The sequence below is a fragment of the Dromaius novaehollandiae genome, chromosome Z, assembly GCF_036370855.1.
Source record: "Dromaius novaehollandiae isolate bDroNov1 chromosome Z, bDroNov1.hap1, whole genome shotgun sequence".
In the NCBI taxonomy this organism is placed as follows: Eukaryota; Metazoa; Chordata; class Aves; order Casuariiformes; family Dromaiidae; genus Dromaius; species Dromaius novaehollandiae.
The window spans coordinates 17,313,109-17,327,469 of record NC_088132.1 but is presented as its reverse complement, the minus strand read 5'-3'; the positions used below and the strand labels follow the sequence as shown (position 1 = coordinate 17,327,469).

Genomic DNA, 14,361 nt, shown 5'->3' with positions numbered 1-14,361 from the left:
ACCTATGTGCTGCTCATATGTATTATACTGCTGTTTACAGCCTCTTCCTTCATGCCATCATTATGGAACCATGTTTTCTCTGTTTGTATTCAGTGGACAGTACTGCTTTGTAAATGCTGCTTATTCCATTAACATGATGAACTTTCGAAAGTTCTTAGATCCTCCCTATTCACGAGCAGCAGAGTGTGATCTCTAAGAGCAATCAGGAAGCAGGTCCACGACCACCATTTCTCTGCTCGTCCACAAGTTAGAGAAGGAAGGTTTTAAGCATTATTTACTTGTACATGAGTATTGTTATAAACAATATGAAACAGATCATCAGGCCCCTCAAGCCTGATTCTTAGCACAGACAATTCAGAGGCTAGTATCTATATTTAGTGTTTGTTGCTAGAAATTCATACCCATGAAAGATCTCTGCTGCTCTGTCAAGGGAGAAGGAAAAGTACCTTACGCTACTTCTATTAAGAAAGTCACCTCTGCAGCTCCTGTTGTGATTATGGACTATGGCTAGCTTAATTGCTTCTTCTGTCCTCACTCTCCAATTTATCTGCATTAGGTAAAAGAACCTCCCTGGTTTTTCTGTCTTCTCTGAGCAGCTCTGAGGAATGTCAGATACATTTGTATCATGTATTTTATACATACAAGCATGCTTATCTCTGGTATGTCAGTGATCTGCAAATATCTAAAAAAATACCAGCACGGGTATAGAGAGAGAGAAAAAAAAAGTAGATTTACAGTTACTCAAAATACAGTATTACACAATCATTTTTAAAATATCACATATATCTTAAACTATACCTTCTGAAATGGAAAGGTGGTTGTTTCAAGCAAAAGGTTTATATTTTCACTGCAGCTACATAAAGCTAGCTCTCTGATTCCTACTGCCTTTAGTGGCAACCATACAGAATTTTTATCAAAATTATGTGTAGGAATCTGTAGAAAAAAGACTTTCTAGTAATTGGACTGCCTTTAAAATACTTTTTTCTCCTTTTTTTTGAAACACATCTCTCCCGCCTAAAATTGTATCACGTACAGTTTTAAGAATTGAAATTCCTTCTAATCAATTACAAACACTAGACAGTACACAGATAAGAGGTAGTAACTTTACAGTATTTTGCTGTAATAACTTTACAGTATCAGCTCCTACACAAATAGAAGTGCAGTAGCATTATAGCCAAGATAGCATTTTAAGTGGAAGAACAGGGAGTTACAGAGGTTTCTTCTGTCACAGAAACAGCAAAAACAGCCAGAAGTAATTCTCAAATTAACAGATTATGTATGTTCATTTTTAGGCATCCATTTTCCAGCTAGTGGTCTGGTTTTTTTCCTGAGTTGATATTGACCTTTATCAAGTCACTTTAACTTCTTAGTGCCTTCATTTCTTATTCTGCAAAACAGCTAAAATAACTGAACTTGATATTGATAAGACTAGTTATCACTGAAGAATATAATATGCCAAGGGATATTCCTTCTCTAGTTTTTTTCGTGCTAGTGTCTAATTTCTTCAATCTTGAACTATTCTTCCTATTTTCTGGACATGTAGGGGGAGGGAAGTATTTCTTTTTTTACTTATTTTCATTTTATATGCAAGTCTTAACGTTTGAAGATGACAATACTTCTGCCTCCTTCTTAAACAAAGAGAAAAAACGGTATTTGCTGTCATTTCTGTCTAAAGAAGAAGTAGTGACTGAAACCAGTTTTCCTGAAGTCTTATTTCTCATCTCACCACACAAAAATGTATTTTGAGAGAAAAATGCATTACCTTCAAAATAAAAGCCAGTACTTTTTACATTAATATGGTGTTTTGAGTTAGAAAAGAACTCTACTATGTAGGTGCAAACCTTGTTATCAGTAACAAACTCTACTGTTTCCTTGAAATCTGCATCCTGCAAAAAAATAATGCTAGAAGTAGTATATACCCAGCAAAAGTACAACCAGCAAATTAAGTTTTAACAAAGACTCAGATTTTTCCTTACACTAAAAAGAAAAGTTAAAAATAAAAAATTGAAGCATGCACCAAACATACTGGTCCTTCCTTAAGAGAAGCAAGTACTTCATCCCACAGTTTCTGGTTCATACAGTCTTCTCTAATCAGCCACTGCTGTTCTTGGGTCAGCTGGAAAGCCTCTCCTTTCCCTCCGTCTCCCATTCTCATGGCTTTGGATGTATTTGTAGGTTCTTCTATACCTGCTTAAGATTACGACCATGAGACACAGTAACAACAGAGAGTTAGTGTGAACTAGCAAAAGGGAAAGACAAAACTGTTTCTAGAAGGCTAAAACATGGACCACTTCCATGTAATGCTGAAATAAAGTCCCTATTCCAACTAACACTGTTAGCGTTATTTTGGACTGCAGTGCACAGTTGCACAGAAGACTCTTCATTTTTCTACAGAGCTTAAAGAAAAGAAAATCCTTAAATGTAGTAAACAGAATCTTAAAATCCCTTCCCTACTACCTTGTTACTGAACATTTACTTAACATTTTATATTAGTATTCCAAAAATCTTCCTGCTTCCGCAAAGATTTATGCTATTGGCTTAATAAACACAACATGACAGTCTTCACTGACGAATGCTAAAAAGTAAAAAGAAATACCATCGTCAATTGTCCTTTTCTGGTTTCCATTACTCTGGCTGGTTGGCTCCTGTTTCACAGTTTGCTTTTTAACCTTATCTTTCTTCTCCTTACTAGCCATGGCTTCCAAATAACCTTCTGGATACTAAAATAAAAAAATATTCGTTTAAAACAAAACACACCGGCATACAGGAATTTCCAAATACCAACAAGACTAACTTCTAAAGGACTCTAAAATGTGATGACTATATATTGAAATAATTTAAAAAACATTAAAAACCTGCATGAAGGAGAAAACTTATAAATGACTATCTATTTTTAGAAAATTGTAGTCAAGTCAAAGGATCTGATCTGGACTGGACTGTATTAAAAGGAACCTGATATCCATATCTACGTCCTTCCAGCTATAAAAATCAGCAAGCTAAAGTTAAAGATGTTGGCAAAACAAACCATTGACTTTCTGAAGAAAGAAACACTATGTTGCTTCTTTCAATCTTTCACGGATTCTGCAATGGCCAGTCCTCATAGGTTAGTTTACTTCCCCACCTGAAATACATTATCTATACAAATTACTCACTCTCACGTAGAGAAAAATACATACAAATGTGTAGTTTTCATGAATTCTCAGAGGGACTCACATAGACCCAGCATAAGGATCACAAAAACAGATTCAAAGTCTTAATTTTCTAATCCATGTATACAAAACAATGCACCGAGAGGTGGAAAGTTTCATCCACAATTCCTTCTGCTTTGTTGGTATTATAGGATTTTTCCAGTTTACAGATAATCTTAACTGTTTTTTGGTATTAGATCCTGCCACAGTGAAGTAGAAGAAAAAAAAGGGTCTTGAATTTGACTCTGATTCCTATTTCTGGAATTTATTTATTTGAACTAGGAACAATTCTGTGAACACTGATTCTGACCTGCACACTCAGACCGAGTTTCTTTGACCGCTCCATCCCTTCTGAAGTCCAAGGCGCAGGCTCAACATCATCTCTTCTCAGAAGGTAGCGCCAAACTAAAAATCCACACTTTCCAATTTCTGGCCAATATTTCACCACCTAAGTAACAATAAAAATTTACTGTCATAAACACTATAGACTTTCATTATAAACAATGTAAACAATTGTAAACATATAATCAAAGTTTATAAAATGTCATTAGAAACATTATTTACTGTCATAATCATACATTCTATCTAATCTAATTCAAGAAAACCTGGACAGACATTCAAGGGTCACTCTGCTAAGCAGTCATTATTTTATCACAAGCTAAATGCAGGCATGTGGTCATACTTTGATTGTTCAAGAAGAAATGAGAAGCTGAGTTATACAGTATATATTATACAGCAGGTCTTCCCTCAGTTGCACAATTTTCATATTTTTGATAATGATAGTACTCTTAAAAGACACACACCTTTATTCCAGACACTGAGAAGTCATTAAATGTGCAAAAAGCTAGGACATAGTTGGAAGGAATGAAGAAATCAATTGATATCCAGGGATAAAAATGATTCAGTAAGCACAGATAACATAGCTTACATATTCAACTTTATATAACCTATTATGGATTATGTTCCATTATCACTGCTCTAAATATTTTCATTTCCCTTTATTACAGAATGAGGTAAGAATAAACTCTCATCATGGAGACAAAAGAATTATTTCTTTGAAGTAATAACAAAGAATTTGCAATGTAACACGCAAGAGAATTTTTAGAACAGTGTATGAAAAACATGTTATGATGTACTCCATAGAAATGAGAATACCTTGTAAATGCCATCATATCTGTTGCCTTCCTCTGGGGCATATTTGCTGATCCTGCGTCCTTTTGAGCTGCGCACTACTCTGACTGGCTTGCCAGCTCTCCAGTTCTTGGACTCTGCTCCATTTTTATCATCCAGTGGGGCATCACAGTTAAGGGCCAAAGCTCTAAAAACACATTTAAAATCTTCATAAACTAGCCTGCTTCCCACAATGTTTTACTGAGAATGAACATAACATATTTATCTGTCTTGTCTAATTATGCTTTATCAAGCAGCACAGAAATTTACTGGAAATTCTTCAAGAGACCACAGCTCTATGGAAGCACTGAGACCCATACTACCGTATGCAATACAGGGGAAAAAAAAAAAGTAGAACACATAATATTTTATTGCCAATTTTCAAGATCAAAACTTAGGTAATATAGTTAAATAAAATAAACCAGTCCTTTCAGATTTAATGTTCTTCATTTTTAAAAATAATCCCCTCTTAAATAACAGTGAGGCAAATTTTCCCTCTCATTGTTCCACATTACTGCAGATTACTGGGCTTAGTGGGTACACTATATTGATGATTATGAGAAATGGTGCATGGAAAAAAGTACAGAGTAACTATCCAAAGAAGTATCAGTTATTGAAATCTTTCTCATAATCCATAAATTGCCTCTGAGTAGGAGTTAAATAACAGTAGCTAACTCAAGAACAGGCAAATGCTTTTGTTCAGTAATTATATGAGGACCCTATTCCAGGCACCTGGAGCAAGGCACTACAAATACCTACTTGACCAAATTGTTGGAATGGACAATATCTCTACAACCACAGACTGATTTGACCATCTATTGAAAAAGCTTCCAGGATCAGACTCAAACCAAATCATCATGTTTCATATAACAGAAGAAATAATATGGACCACAAACAGTGATGGCACAAGTCTAAAATCTGCAATGTACAAAACAGTAAGGAACAGGCATGCAATGCAGATTTTAAAGATGTTTCCTTTGTAAAGACAAACTTAAAAATAAGAAAATTATCTGCATAAGTGAAGAACAATTCTGATTCTACTACACAGAATAACAATAATCTTCTCCATCAGTCATCGAAGTGTCTGAGGACTCTGAGGAAATTCAGTAACTGACAGCACCTTATACTCTGTGTGCACCAGTTGCACTTGCTAAGAAGAGAGATATGCTGAGACTAAGTCCAATTTTCTCTTCTAGTTCCAAAAGAAAATTCGCTCTATTCACGAAAAATGCTTCTGAAACCCACTTTCCATCTCTCTTCCCTCTTTGTTCTAGTTCATGGCTCAGTCTCTACCTCTCTCCCTTCCTCAGCATCCAAGTCAGGCTTTTCCTCCTCTTCTCTGAGCACCACCAAAAACTTTGTAAGAACCCTTCTCAACTCTCAATTTTTGTGCTTGACTGTAGCACATCACATCTAAAAACAAATCTGGCAAAAAAAGGTCTCAGGCAGTCTTGGAACCTCACAGCTAGTGTATGGTCAGTTACCTTAACATACAGATTATGCATTCAGAAAAGGAGGGAGAAGTCTTAGTTCAGACAGGCTTTCTAGACCACATTACAGTACTTTAAGTAGATGTCTAATTCATTTTGTTTTCAAACAAATTTGCTTTTTCAAGCAACTGTTTTTGACTACAGTTAGGAAACAGATCAACCCAATTTTATCAGGGACATCAGAATGCACATCTTTGAGACAAAGCAATACCCTAATTCCTTGTTCTTCATAATAAATTATGATGGCAGAAGGCGCTATCAAAATATGAAATATTTGCTTCAATATGGGCAAATGAATCTCCATCTTCATACTTAACTTTCACAATCCATTAAAAAAAAAAAATGGAAGAAATGAAATGAATAAAAAATCAAATAATCAATCTAATAAATCAAATTCACTAAGATTAAATTTAAGCTCTTCGCTTTGAAATATTCTTTAATTTAATCTCAAAACTTACCTGTTCATATGTGTTAATGTCTGATCAAATGAATGCTCTCCAATTCTTTTATTGCCAGAAAGATCTCTACCTCCACTCCCAGTATAAGTGAATTCATCTCCTCGATCCTGTGCAAGAAGATTATCCTTGGTTTTAACACTCCAAATTAAAACAACTGAATTGAAAAAACACTGCTTCATTGATTCTATTCACTCAGACAGAAAAGAAAATAGTCCAAGGCATTGAAAGATGTTTTCAATTTCACCATCACTGTCATGCCAGCACAAAGCTACTGGTCTACACGTAACATATTCACCAGAAAATTCTTATAGAAACATACCTGCCCTAAAAAACTGAACTTTATAACTTCTTAAAAATTGCTTTTAAACACAAAATATTTCTGGGGGAAAGAAAACATTCTAGTTAGTCATTACATGCTCTGTAGCTTTGAATCAGTTTACAAGAATATCATGTTTGTAAAATACGTAATACATAACTCAGAGGGTTCGCCTCTTGCTTGTGCAAGAGGCTGTGTGCTAATAACGCATAGCTATTTGTACTTAAAAACAGGGCAGGTCCTTTAATGTAGTAATAATTTCAGGTATTCTGAACCACTAAGAGCTTCAATTTATTTACATTCAAATTTTATAAGCTAATACAATTTTGTGCTATATTTCCTGAGGCTAATTTTTTGGAAATTGAAGGAAGGTTGATGAAACCTTTTACCATGAACCTTAAAAATAATGGAAATAGACATGCACCTAAGTAAAGCCAGTATTACTGTTTTCTTTCAGTAACATATCACAGACACTCACAGCATTTCTGGTGAATTCAAATACCGCTAAAAAAGATACAATTATATTTAATATGATAATTCTTCAGAGATGCACAAAGCATGAAACATTAGCGTATGATGAATACTTAATAGGAAAGTAATGTTTATATGAACTTTTATAGCAAAAATCTAAACATACTGGTATGCGCTAGTAAAATTCAGTCAATTTCTTACCACTATTAAATGTTTGAAATTAAGGAAGTAATGCAAATCCATTGCAAGATCGTAGTAGTAGCTATTTTATGACGGACAACATGAGAACAAGAGAAATATAGAAAGAGAGATACTGGTTGTACAAAGCCATGAAGTAATTACAGATTTTATATGTATTTAATTCTATGTAAGGAAAACTTAACAGAAATTCCACTGCAAAATTAGAGCATTTCTCTCTCAAGATTTCTCTAGACATAACAACAAGCGAATACTATAAAGCTGAAAAGATACTGAAAACCTAACAATGACATTGTACAAATTCGGGTATAACCTTTCCTAAAACACTCTGCTACTGCTCAATGATTCTCCAAGAAAATACAGCAGAAAGAGATAGTGTTATAAGAGAACAACATATGAAACAATTTCAAAAGGATGAAAGACCAAAAAGACTAGAACCGTTTACTAACAAAGGATTTAAAATAAATCATACAAAATGATGGGGTATAATGGAATTGAGCTCTAATCTGTTTATTTTTTTCAGTGATTGTTAATTAAAGTCACAGCAAACAAAATGTGCTGCGCACATAAAGATGACAGGAATAATAATAATGTAAATAGGGCTGTCATACAGATTGAAAGGGATTTGCCTGATGAATCAGGCCCATTAAAACAAATTGCATTTTAAAACTGAATAGGAAGCAAGTGCAAAATTCAAAATAACCAGAAAGGTGTATCCAGGAAAGTCATGAATCCAGGAAACTTTTGGATTTCATAACAAACATGAAACTGAACATACGTTCACGGTCCAGCAGAGTGGCAAAAATAGCTAATGAAGTTTTTTGATGTATAAGCAAAAATAAGCTGAAACTGGTAAGTGATTTTACCTCTTTCTGTAACATTGTTGAGACAAATATTGGAATATCATATAAAAGCATTTAAAAAACTGGAGGAAAAACAAAAAGAACATAAATGTTAGCAAGACTGGAAAAAATAGTCTACATGGGAGAAAGGTTTTTGATAAACTGTACAGTCTATCAAAAGAACAGATACAAGAATCTTCATGAGGAGAAAACAACTTTTTTTTGATGTAACGGACAAGCATACATCAAGGACAAATAGCTAAAGACTTGAGCAAAACAAATACAAATGAGAAGGCATAAGTGTGACTATACTGGAACATACTTTTTATGTTTGGAGCTACTGGAACGTACTTCAATAAAAACAGACTAAACTTAAATGGGTTAAAAACATCAAACTTCTGATGTCTTTGGAGCAAGACTGGTTGGTTCTCTAAGTGATATTCTTTAGCCAAAGACAGCCACAAGATTATCAAGCCTAATAACACAAGCTGGATACAAGGCCTTGAATACATACTCACTTCCTGAAGAGATTCTAATTTGATCAGTCAAATTTGCATCTCTTTAACTATCAAAGTGTTCTACACATAAAGATGCAAAATTATATGGATTGTGGGCAAACTGGAAATCCAGAAGGAAAGTGAGGGAGAAACAGAACCTTGGTATCTGTGTAGCAGAACTACAGCTTCAAGCATCATTGTTACAGGTCAAATAATTGGATGGTATCTGCTAATGCTTTCCAACATAACAGTACCCTTTATCTCAGTATTTATACTCAGCTTTCCAGAAGAACTCCACACACTGATACATCCACTTATCTAACAGATTTAAAAAAAAGTGTGGTGAACAAAGACACACAATTTTTGGAATAGGAGGAAAACATCATAGAGATCCTGCCATACAGGGTGCTAGTTCTGATGAAGAGAAATGGGGAGGACACTGGAACCTCTGATATGAGAGCAACTCCTAGAAGAAGGAGCGGAAGAAATTCCAGGAGAATATAAAGCTGGCTGCAGAGACAGAAAATCTAGAAAGGCAGGAAACAAGGTTGCACAGACCAGAATCCTTACAGTGAAATAAATGCACATATAAACAACCTATGACACAGAGAAGTGAAAGAGGGATACTGACAGACTGGAGGAAAGAACTGGAGATCTACAAGACCTACTTCCACAATGGTTAGAATATTTTCCTTTGGAGTATGCCAGAAATATTCACACACCTAATTATTAGGGATCTTTTGATGTGTAATGACTCATTAAAACAATTCCTCAATGGCTTTGAGCTGTGACTACACCTACAGACAATGCTGCATCTTTCTACAACCCTTTGCAATGTTCACCTGACAACCTGTGTGTGTCAGCTGAAGTTTTATCTCAACAGGATCACAGGGCAGAGCTTAAGATGCTGATAAATTCTGCTGTAAATTCTGATCTAACAGGTAAAGAAAACATTTTGCAAAGGGAATTTATCACTGATGTCTGAATGTCCTTCTTTAAGAAATAATATGACATCGAAAATGCTATTAAAACATTTTTCTTTTTCTTCTCTTCCTTCTTGCTACCTTTTTCCAATGTTCTTACCTTAAAACAGGTAATTAAGGCATTTCCTGTTTCTCTGTTTTCCACAGGCTTAATTCAACTTTCTGCACCAAAACTTTCTGTCAGCAGCTAGCAAGACCTTTTGTTATTCTGTTTTCTCTTAATGCTGTCTGTATTTCTCTCTTTGTTTTGTGTTGTTTCCAGAAAGTTAAGAAATAACTGTCCTGGTAGCACTAATGACTGAGATATTCAGGCATTCCAGTAGAAGATGAACCCAAAACTCTCTTACTATGAGCTAGTCAGCCTCAAACATACAAAATAAACTGAAAATGCCAGACAGTCACAAAGTAAATTACATTACATCGTGCATCCCTTTTTCAAAGTTGTTTACATAATCAGTCTTAAATCTATCAAATACATAATGGAGAATGCAAATGTAAATTGTAAATGCCAAGTAAGCCCTTGACCACAGTGTTTCTATGGGTTGTTTGTACACAACAGATGATAGAGGCATTAGCCACTGCAAGTTATTCGTGTTTCAGCTATCTCAAGATGGCTCCATTTTTTTTCTCTCTTTCCATTCAACACCTTTTAATTATTATATTCAGATTTCAAACTTTGGTCCCACAAATACACAAAAAAATTGCAGCTACCAATTAAGTAAAATATTCTATTAGCAACACAGAGATGAACCGATCTTCTAGATGAGCTTCAATCTTCATCCAATCAAAAATCTGTTTTACTGGCTTTTTAATTAAAAAAACCAAAACCTAGATGCATCAGTTTCACATATGCAAAAGGCACTGAATAAAGGCTAAGATATCTGTTAGTATGACAAAGCAAAAAGCACTAAGCCTTTTTAAATGCAGTTATTAAGACATTTTAAATACCAGAATATTTTGTTTGAAAGGATTTTTCTTTCCCTGGTAGAAGTACCTGAAGCCAAATCACTTCCTTGTTCCTCTCCATAAATGTCCAACAGGACTGTACGAGGTAAATGCTGACAGCATTGGTCTATCTGTCCAATTTTGTGATTTACTTTTGTCAATTTCATGGCTTAGAACTGCAATAAAAGGTACCAATTAAAAGGAAGTGTTAAGTTATATATTTCATTTGTAAATCAATAAAAACCTTTGCAGTATGTTCAAAGCTTGACGTATCTTATTCAGGGTTTCTGGATCCTCACCCCACCCTTGACAACAAAAACCTTCCAGTACCACAGCATATTCCACAATGATAAAAACTTTTTAACCATTTCACTGACAGCCAATCTAGATTTCCTCAAGTTAAAAAAATTTGCAGAGTAAGTAAGACTGCTTCAGAGCAGGAAACAGCAAAAATTGGCTAATTGGTCAGGAAGGTATGCCAGCATTTTGCAAAATGACTCCCAAATGAAAGTACTAGAGAACTACGGTATGTGTCCCACTTTCCAAAGTTTTTCTTCTTCCTCTCAGTGTCAAGTGCCAAAATAGTGACTCTCCAGACATTTAAAATAAATATTAATATGTAAACTAATGCAGTATACCCAATCTGGATTCATTATGTTCTGCTCCCAGAAATTCAAAATCGGGTACTGTTTGTGGGTACTGTTTCAGACTTCAAACCAGGTACATCCAAGATACAATACACAGAAAGCTTTTTCAGTTCAAAGACCTTCTTCTGTAATGGGAGAATATGTAGGAGATGCAACAATTTTTCGAGACATTTTTGAGTGACAGATAACTTTTATTATTTGCTGGAGTTCACTGATACATCCTCTTTTTGAGGGCAAGGGACCCTGCACTCTGTATGAAGAATTTCATTAGCCTAATATAATGATATTTAAAGCAAGACAAGGAAAAACCTTGCCTGTCTCAAAAGACGTGCTCTTAGTATTTGGCATTCATTTGTTTTTGTATGCAGAATGTTACTTTAATTATTTTTATTTTACATATTTAAATATATGCCTAATATCACAAGAACGAAGTTTTACTGGTGTTCATGTGAAAAATACACAAAATCCTGGAAGAAACCCCTGGTTTGTGCCAGGGTTGGCACAATGGAAAAAAAAAGGAAGACTAGTTTAACTATGCTGATCATCAAAAATTTCTGAAGGGAACAGAATGATGATACTGTATATACTATTATACTAATAGTATATACCTTGAAATACCTTATATACCTTGAAAAGATATATAAGATATACAAGATACACCTTGAAAAGAAAGAAATAGTCTCAGTACGTTAAGCATTCACAAAAAGAAGTAGAGATCTAGGTCCTTGACATAAGGTAGTCACAAGTCACAGAATGTTTCTTAGAAAGTATGTAGTATTAAAAAAAAGCATAGGTAGGAGCAGTATGGACAAAGGTTCCAAACCAACTTTGAAAGAAGTGGACAAAAGAAGTGGACTACTATGACAGACATAACACCAGCAGCAAAAAAAATGGCAAAGGATCTGTAGATAAAATAAAGCTTTTCAGGATGTTAAAATAATCCTCAATGCAATGCAGGTACAGAGGAGAAAATGAAGGGTTTTGAAATGAGGAGACACAGAGGATTTCAGAAAATAATGTGAGAAAGGTAATATTTCGTATTAGCAGTTTGTATGGACTGACGGTTAACAATATGGAACAACGGAATAGGTGTAGTCAAGACTGCTGGAGAACAGAAGGTGTCCTGTGAATCTTAAACACCAGCAGAAAGTAAGGATGAATACTGATACTGCCCAATAAAATAACGTTGAGTATGGAGGTAGAAAGAATGGACAAATAAAAAATCTGAGTGAGAAGGAAGATATTCAGTAGCTATCACCATAGTGAGAATCACAAATTGTCTCACATTACATTGGAGTTCCAAGTAGATACCAACCGAGCAGGGTCCTCAGACCTTGGAAACCTGAGAGCACCTGAAAACAGCAAGCTTCAGGACAGCAAATGTCAGATTTTCAGCTAGAAAGTCAATCCAGATGGCTCACAACAGACAGATTCTCAGTGCAACGACTGCAATGAAATTATTATGTTGGATTCTCAATAATATAAAGAGAACTGGGAAAATCTGAAAGGACCTGTTCCGTTGGCAGCATGGCATCGTATTTCAGAAAACTTACATAGGATACTTCTCTTTTGTACCAAGCACAGAGACACCAGGGTTCACACTGGATTCAGGTGACCAAGGTAAACTCAGAAATCTAGTTAGTATAGCTGCAGATAAAACATACATACCATTGTGACTAGCAGTTTACTCAGATCTTTGGAAATAAAACATTTTGACTGAGACCTGAAGCTCCTACTGCCACTTGATTTGGATTTAAAGCCATTTTAGTATGCAGTTCACCAGCCATGGCACTGGTGGAACTGTATCTAGTGGAACTGATCTAGTATTTTCACTGCACAATGCACATTAAGCAGAGGTTCAGATACGCTATCTCCGCAGCACAACGCTCAGGCAAATCTAGAGCCTAAATACTATTTATTTGTAATTGGATGATTTGAAGCAAATGATACAGCAGCTGTTCTGACACCTTGGAACTGATTACCCAAACACAAGAATGACGTGAAGACACAGAACATGCAAAATGGACAGTGGACCACTTCATGAAGTAATTGGTTTGATGTAAATTAATCAAGGAATCTAAGCAACACACATACTTGCTTGGGGTCCCTTTAGAGTCATTAGAGAATCCACTTGCTTTTACACCCTCAGAATCTTTTACAGGAGGATGTGAGTGATCCCAGCAGATACTGTTCTCCAAGAGATTTTGAATCTCAGTTCTTAGATTTCCCATATGATCCCATATGCAAAGCACTTAAAGAAGAAACAACCTTTGTTCAGACTGAACTGACCACGACGAACAAGATTAATTTACCATCTTAATGGTAACTCTTGGCTACTTCAAACCAGCAGAAATATGGATCCTGAAACTTTTAAAAGGAGTGAATAAACATCATTTTTACCCTTGCCTCATACAAACAAACTAGAAAGCTAATTTTCAATTTAAAAGTGAAATTTCTTCAGATGAACAGACACGTCAAAATGCTTTAATTATGAATATTGTGATTGCACAATCATTGTTAATGGCTAATACCCAGCATTCTGAATCCTTATAAATGTTAGTCCATACCGAAATAGCTCTCAGATTTCAAATTCATGAAAAAATTCTCATGACTTCTTCAGCTAATGTTCCCTTTACGGTTATTATCAAGAACAAGACCAGAAGATCTGCAGTATTAACATATCCAAGACTCTAAAACTAACCATTATAATTATTGCATCTTAAATCAGGTAACCTATGTAAATTAACTCTCTGTTACTAAAATCCTAGGTTAAAAATTTATATCCCTTCCAAAGGGACAGCATAAAAATGACAAGAATTGGAAACCAAAGAGTGAATTCTATTTCTGCAGTATATTTTTTTGCAATTATTTTTACCCCAATGGTGAACTGTTAGTTTAAAGCCACAAGAAGACCACTAAGATGCAGCATGTTAGCAGTGTGCGAAAATAGTTTAAGATTGTAAACATACAGTAAAACACACAGTCTTCCAAAATGCATTTATTTCTCAGTCTTGTCAAAACTTACACACAAGTAACTGTATCATACTACTAAAATTCGAGCAAGAGTCACCTCTCGTGTCTTGTTCTTATACAGTAAGTGACTAGATGTGAGCAGAAGATTTTATTTGAATTTTTATTTAAAAGCTTTACTGGAGA

General features: G+C 35.0%; 1 protein-coding gene across 9 annotated transcripts in view; it reads right to left on the bottom strand.

Annotated features, from left to right (window-relative positions):
* The window catches only part of UHRF2 (ubiquitin like with PHD and ring finger domains 2), a 93,370-nt gene that overhangs the window by 3,424 nt on the left and 75,585 nt on the right, over positions 1 to 14,361 (bottom strand). For 4 of the 9 annotated variants that reach the window (XM_026097450.2, XM_064501264.1, XM_064501263.1 and 1 more), the window contains 6 exons: positions 6,307 to 6,413; positions 4,344 to 4,506; positions 3,499 to 3,636; positions 2,597 to 2,720; positions 2,027 to 2,190; positions 689 to 1,886 (listed from right to left, as the gene is read on the bottom strand). In XM_026097450.2, the coding sequence (XP_025953235.1) occupies positions 1,581 to 1,886; positions 2,027 to 2,190; positions 2,597 to 2,720; positions 3,499 to 3,636; positions 4,344 to 4,506; positions 6,307 to 6,413 (1,002 nt within the window). In that variant the 3' untranslated portion in view covers positions 689 to 1,580. The other 5 variants (XM_064501265.1, XM_064501266.1, XM_026097451.2 and 2 more) reach the window with 5 other exon arrangements.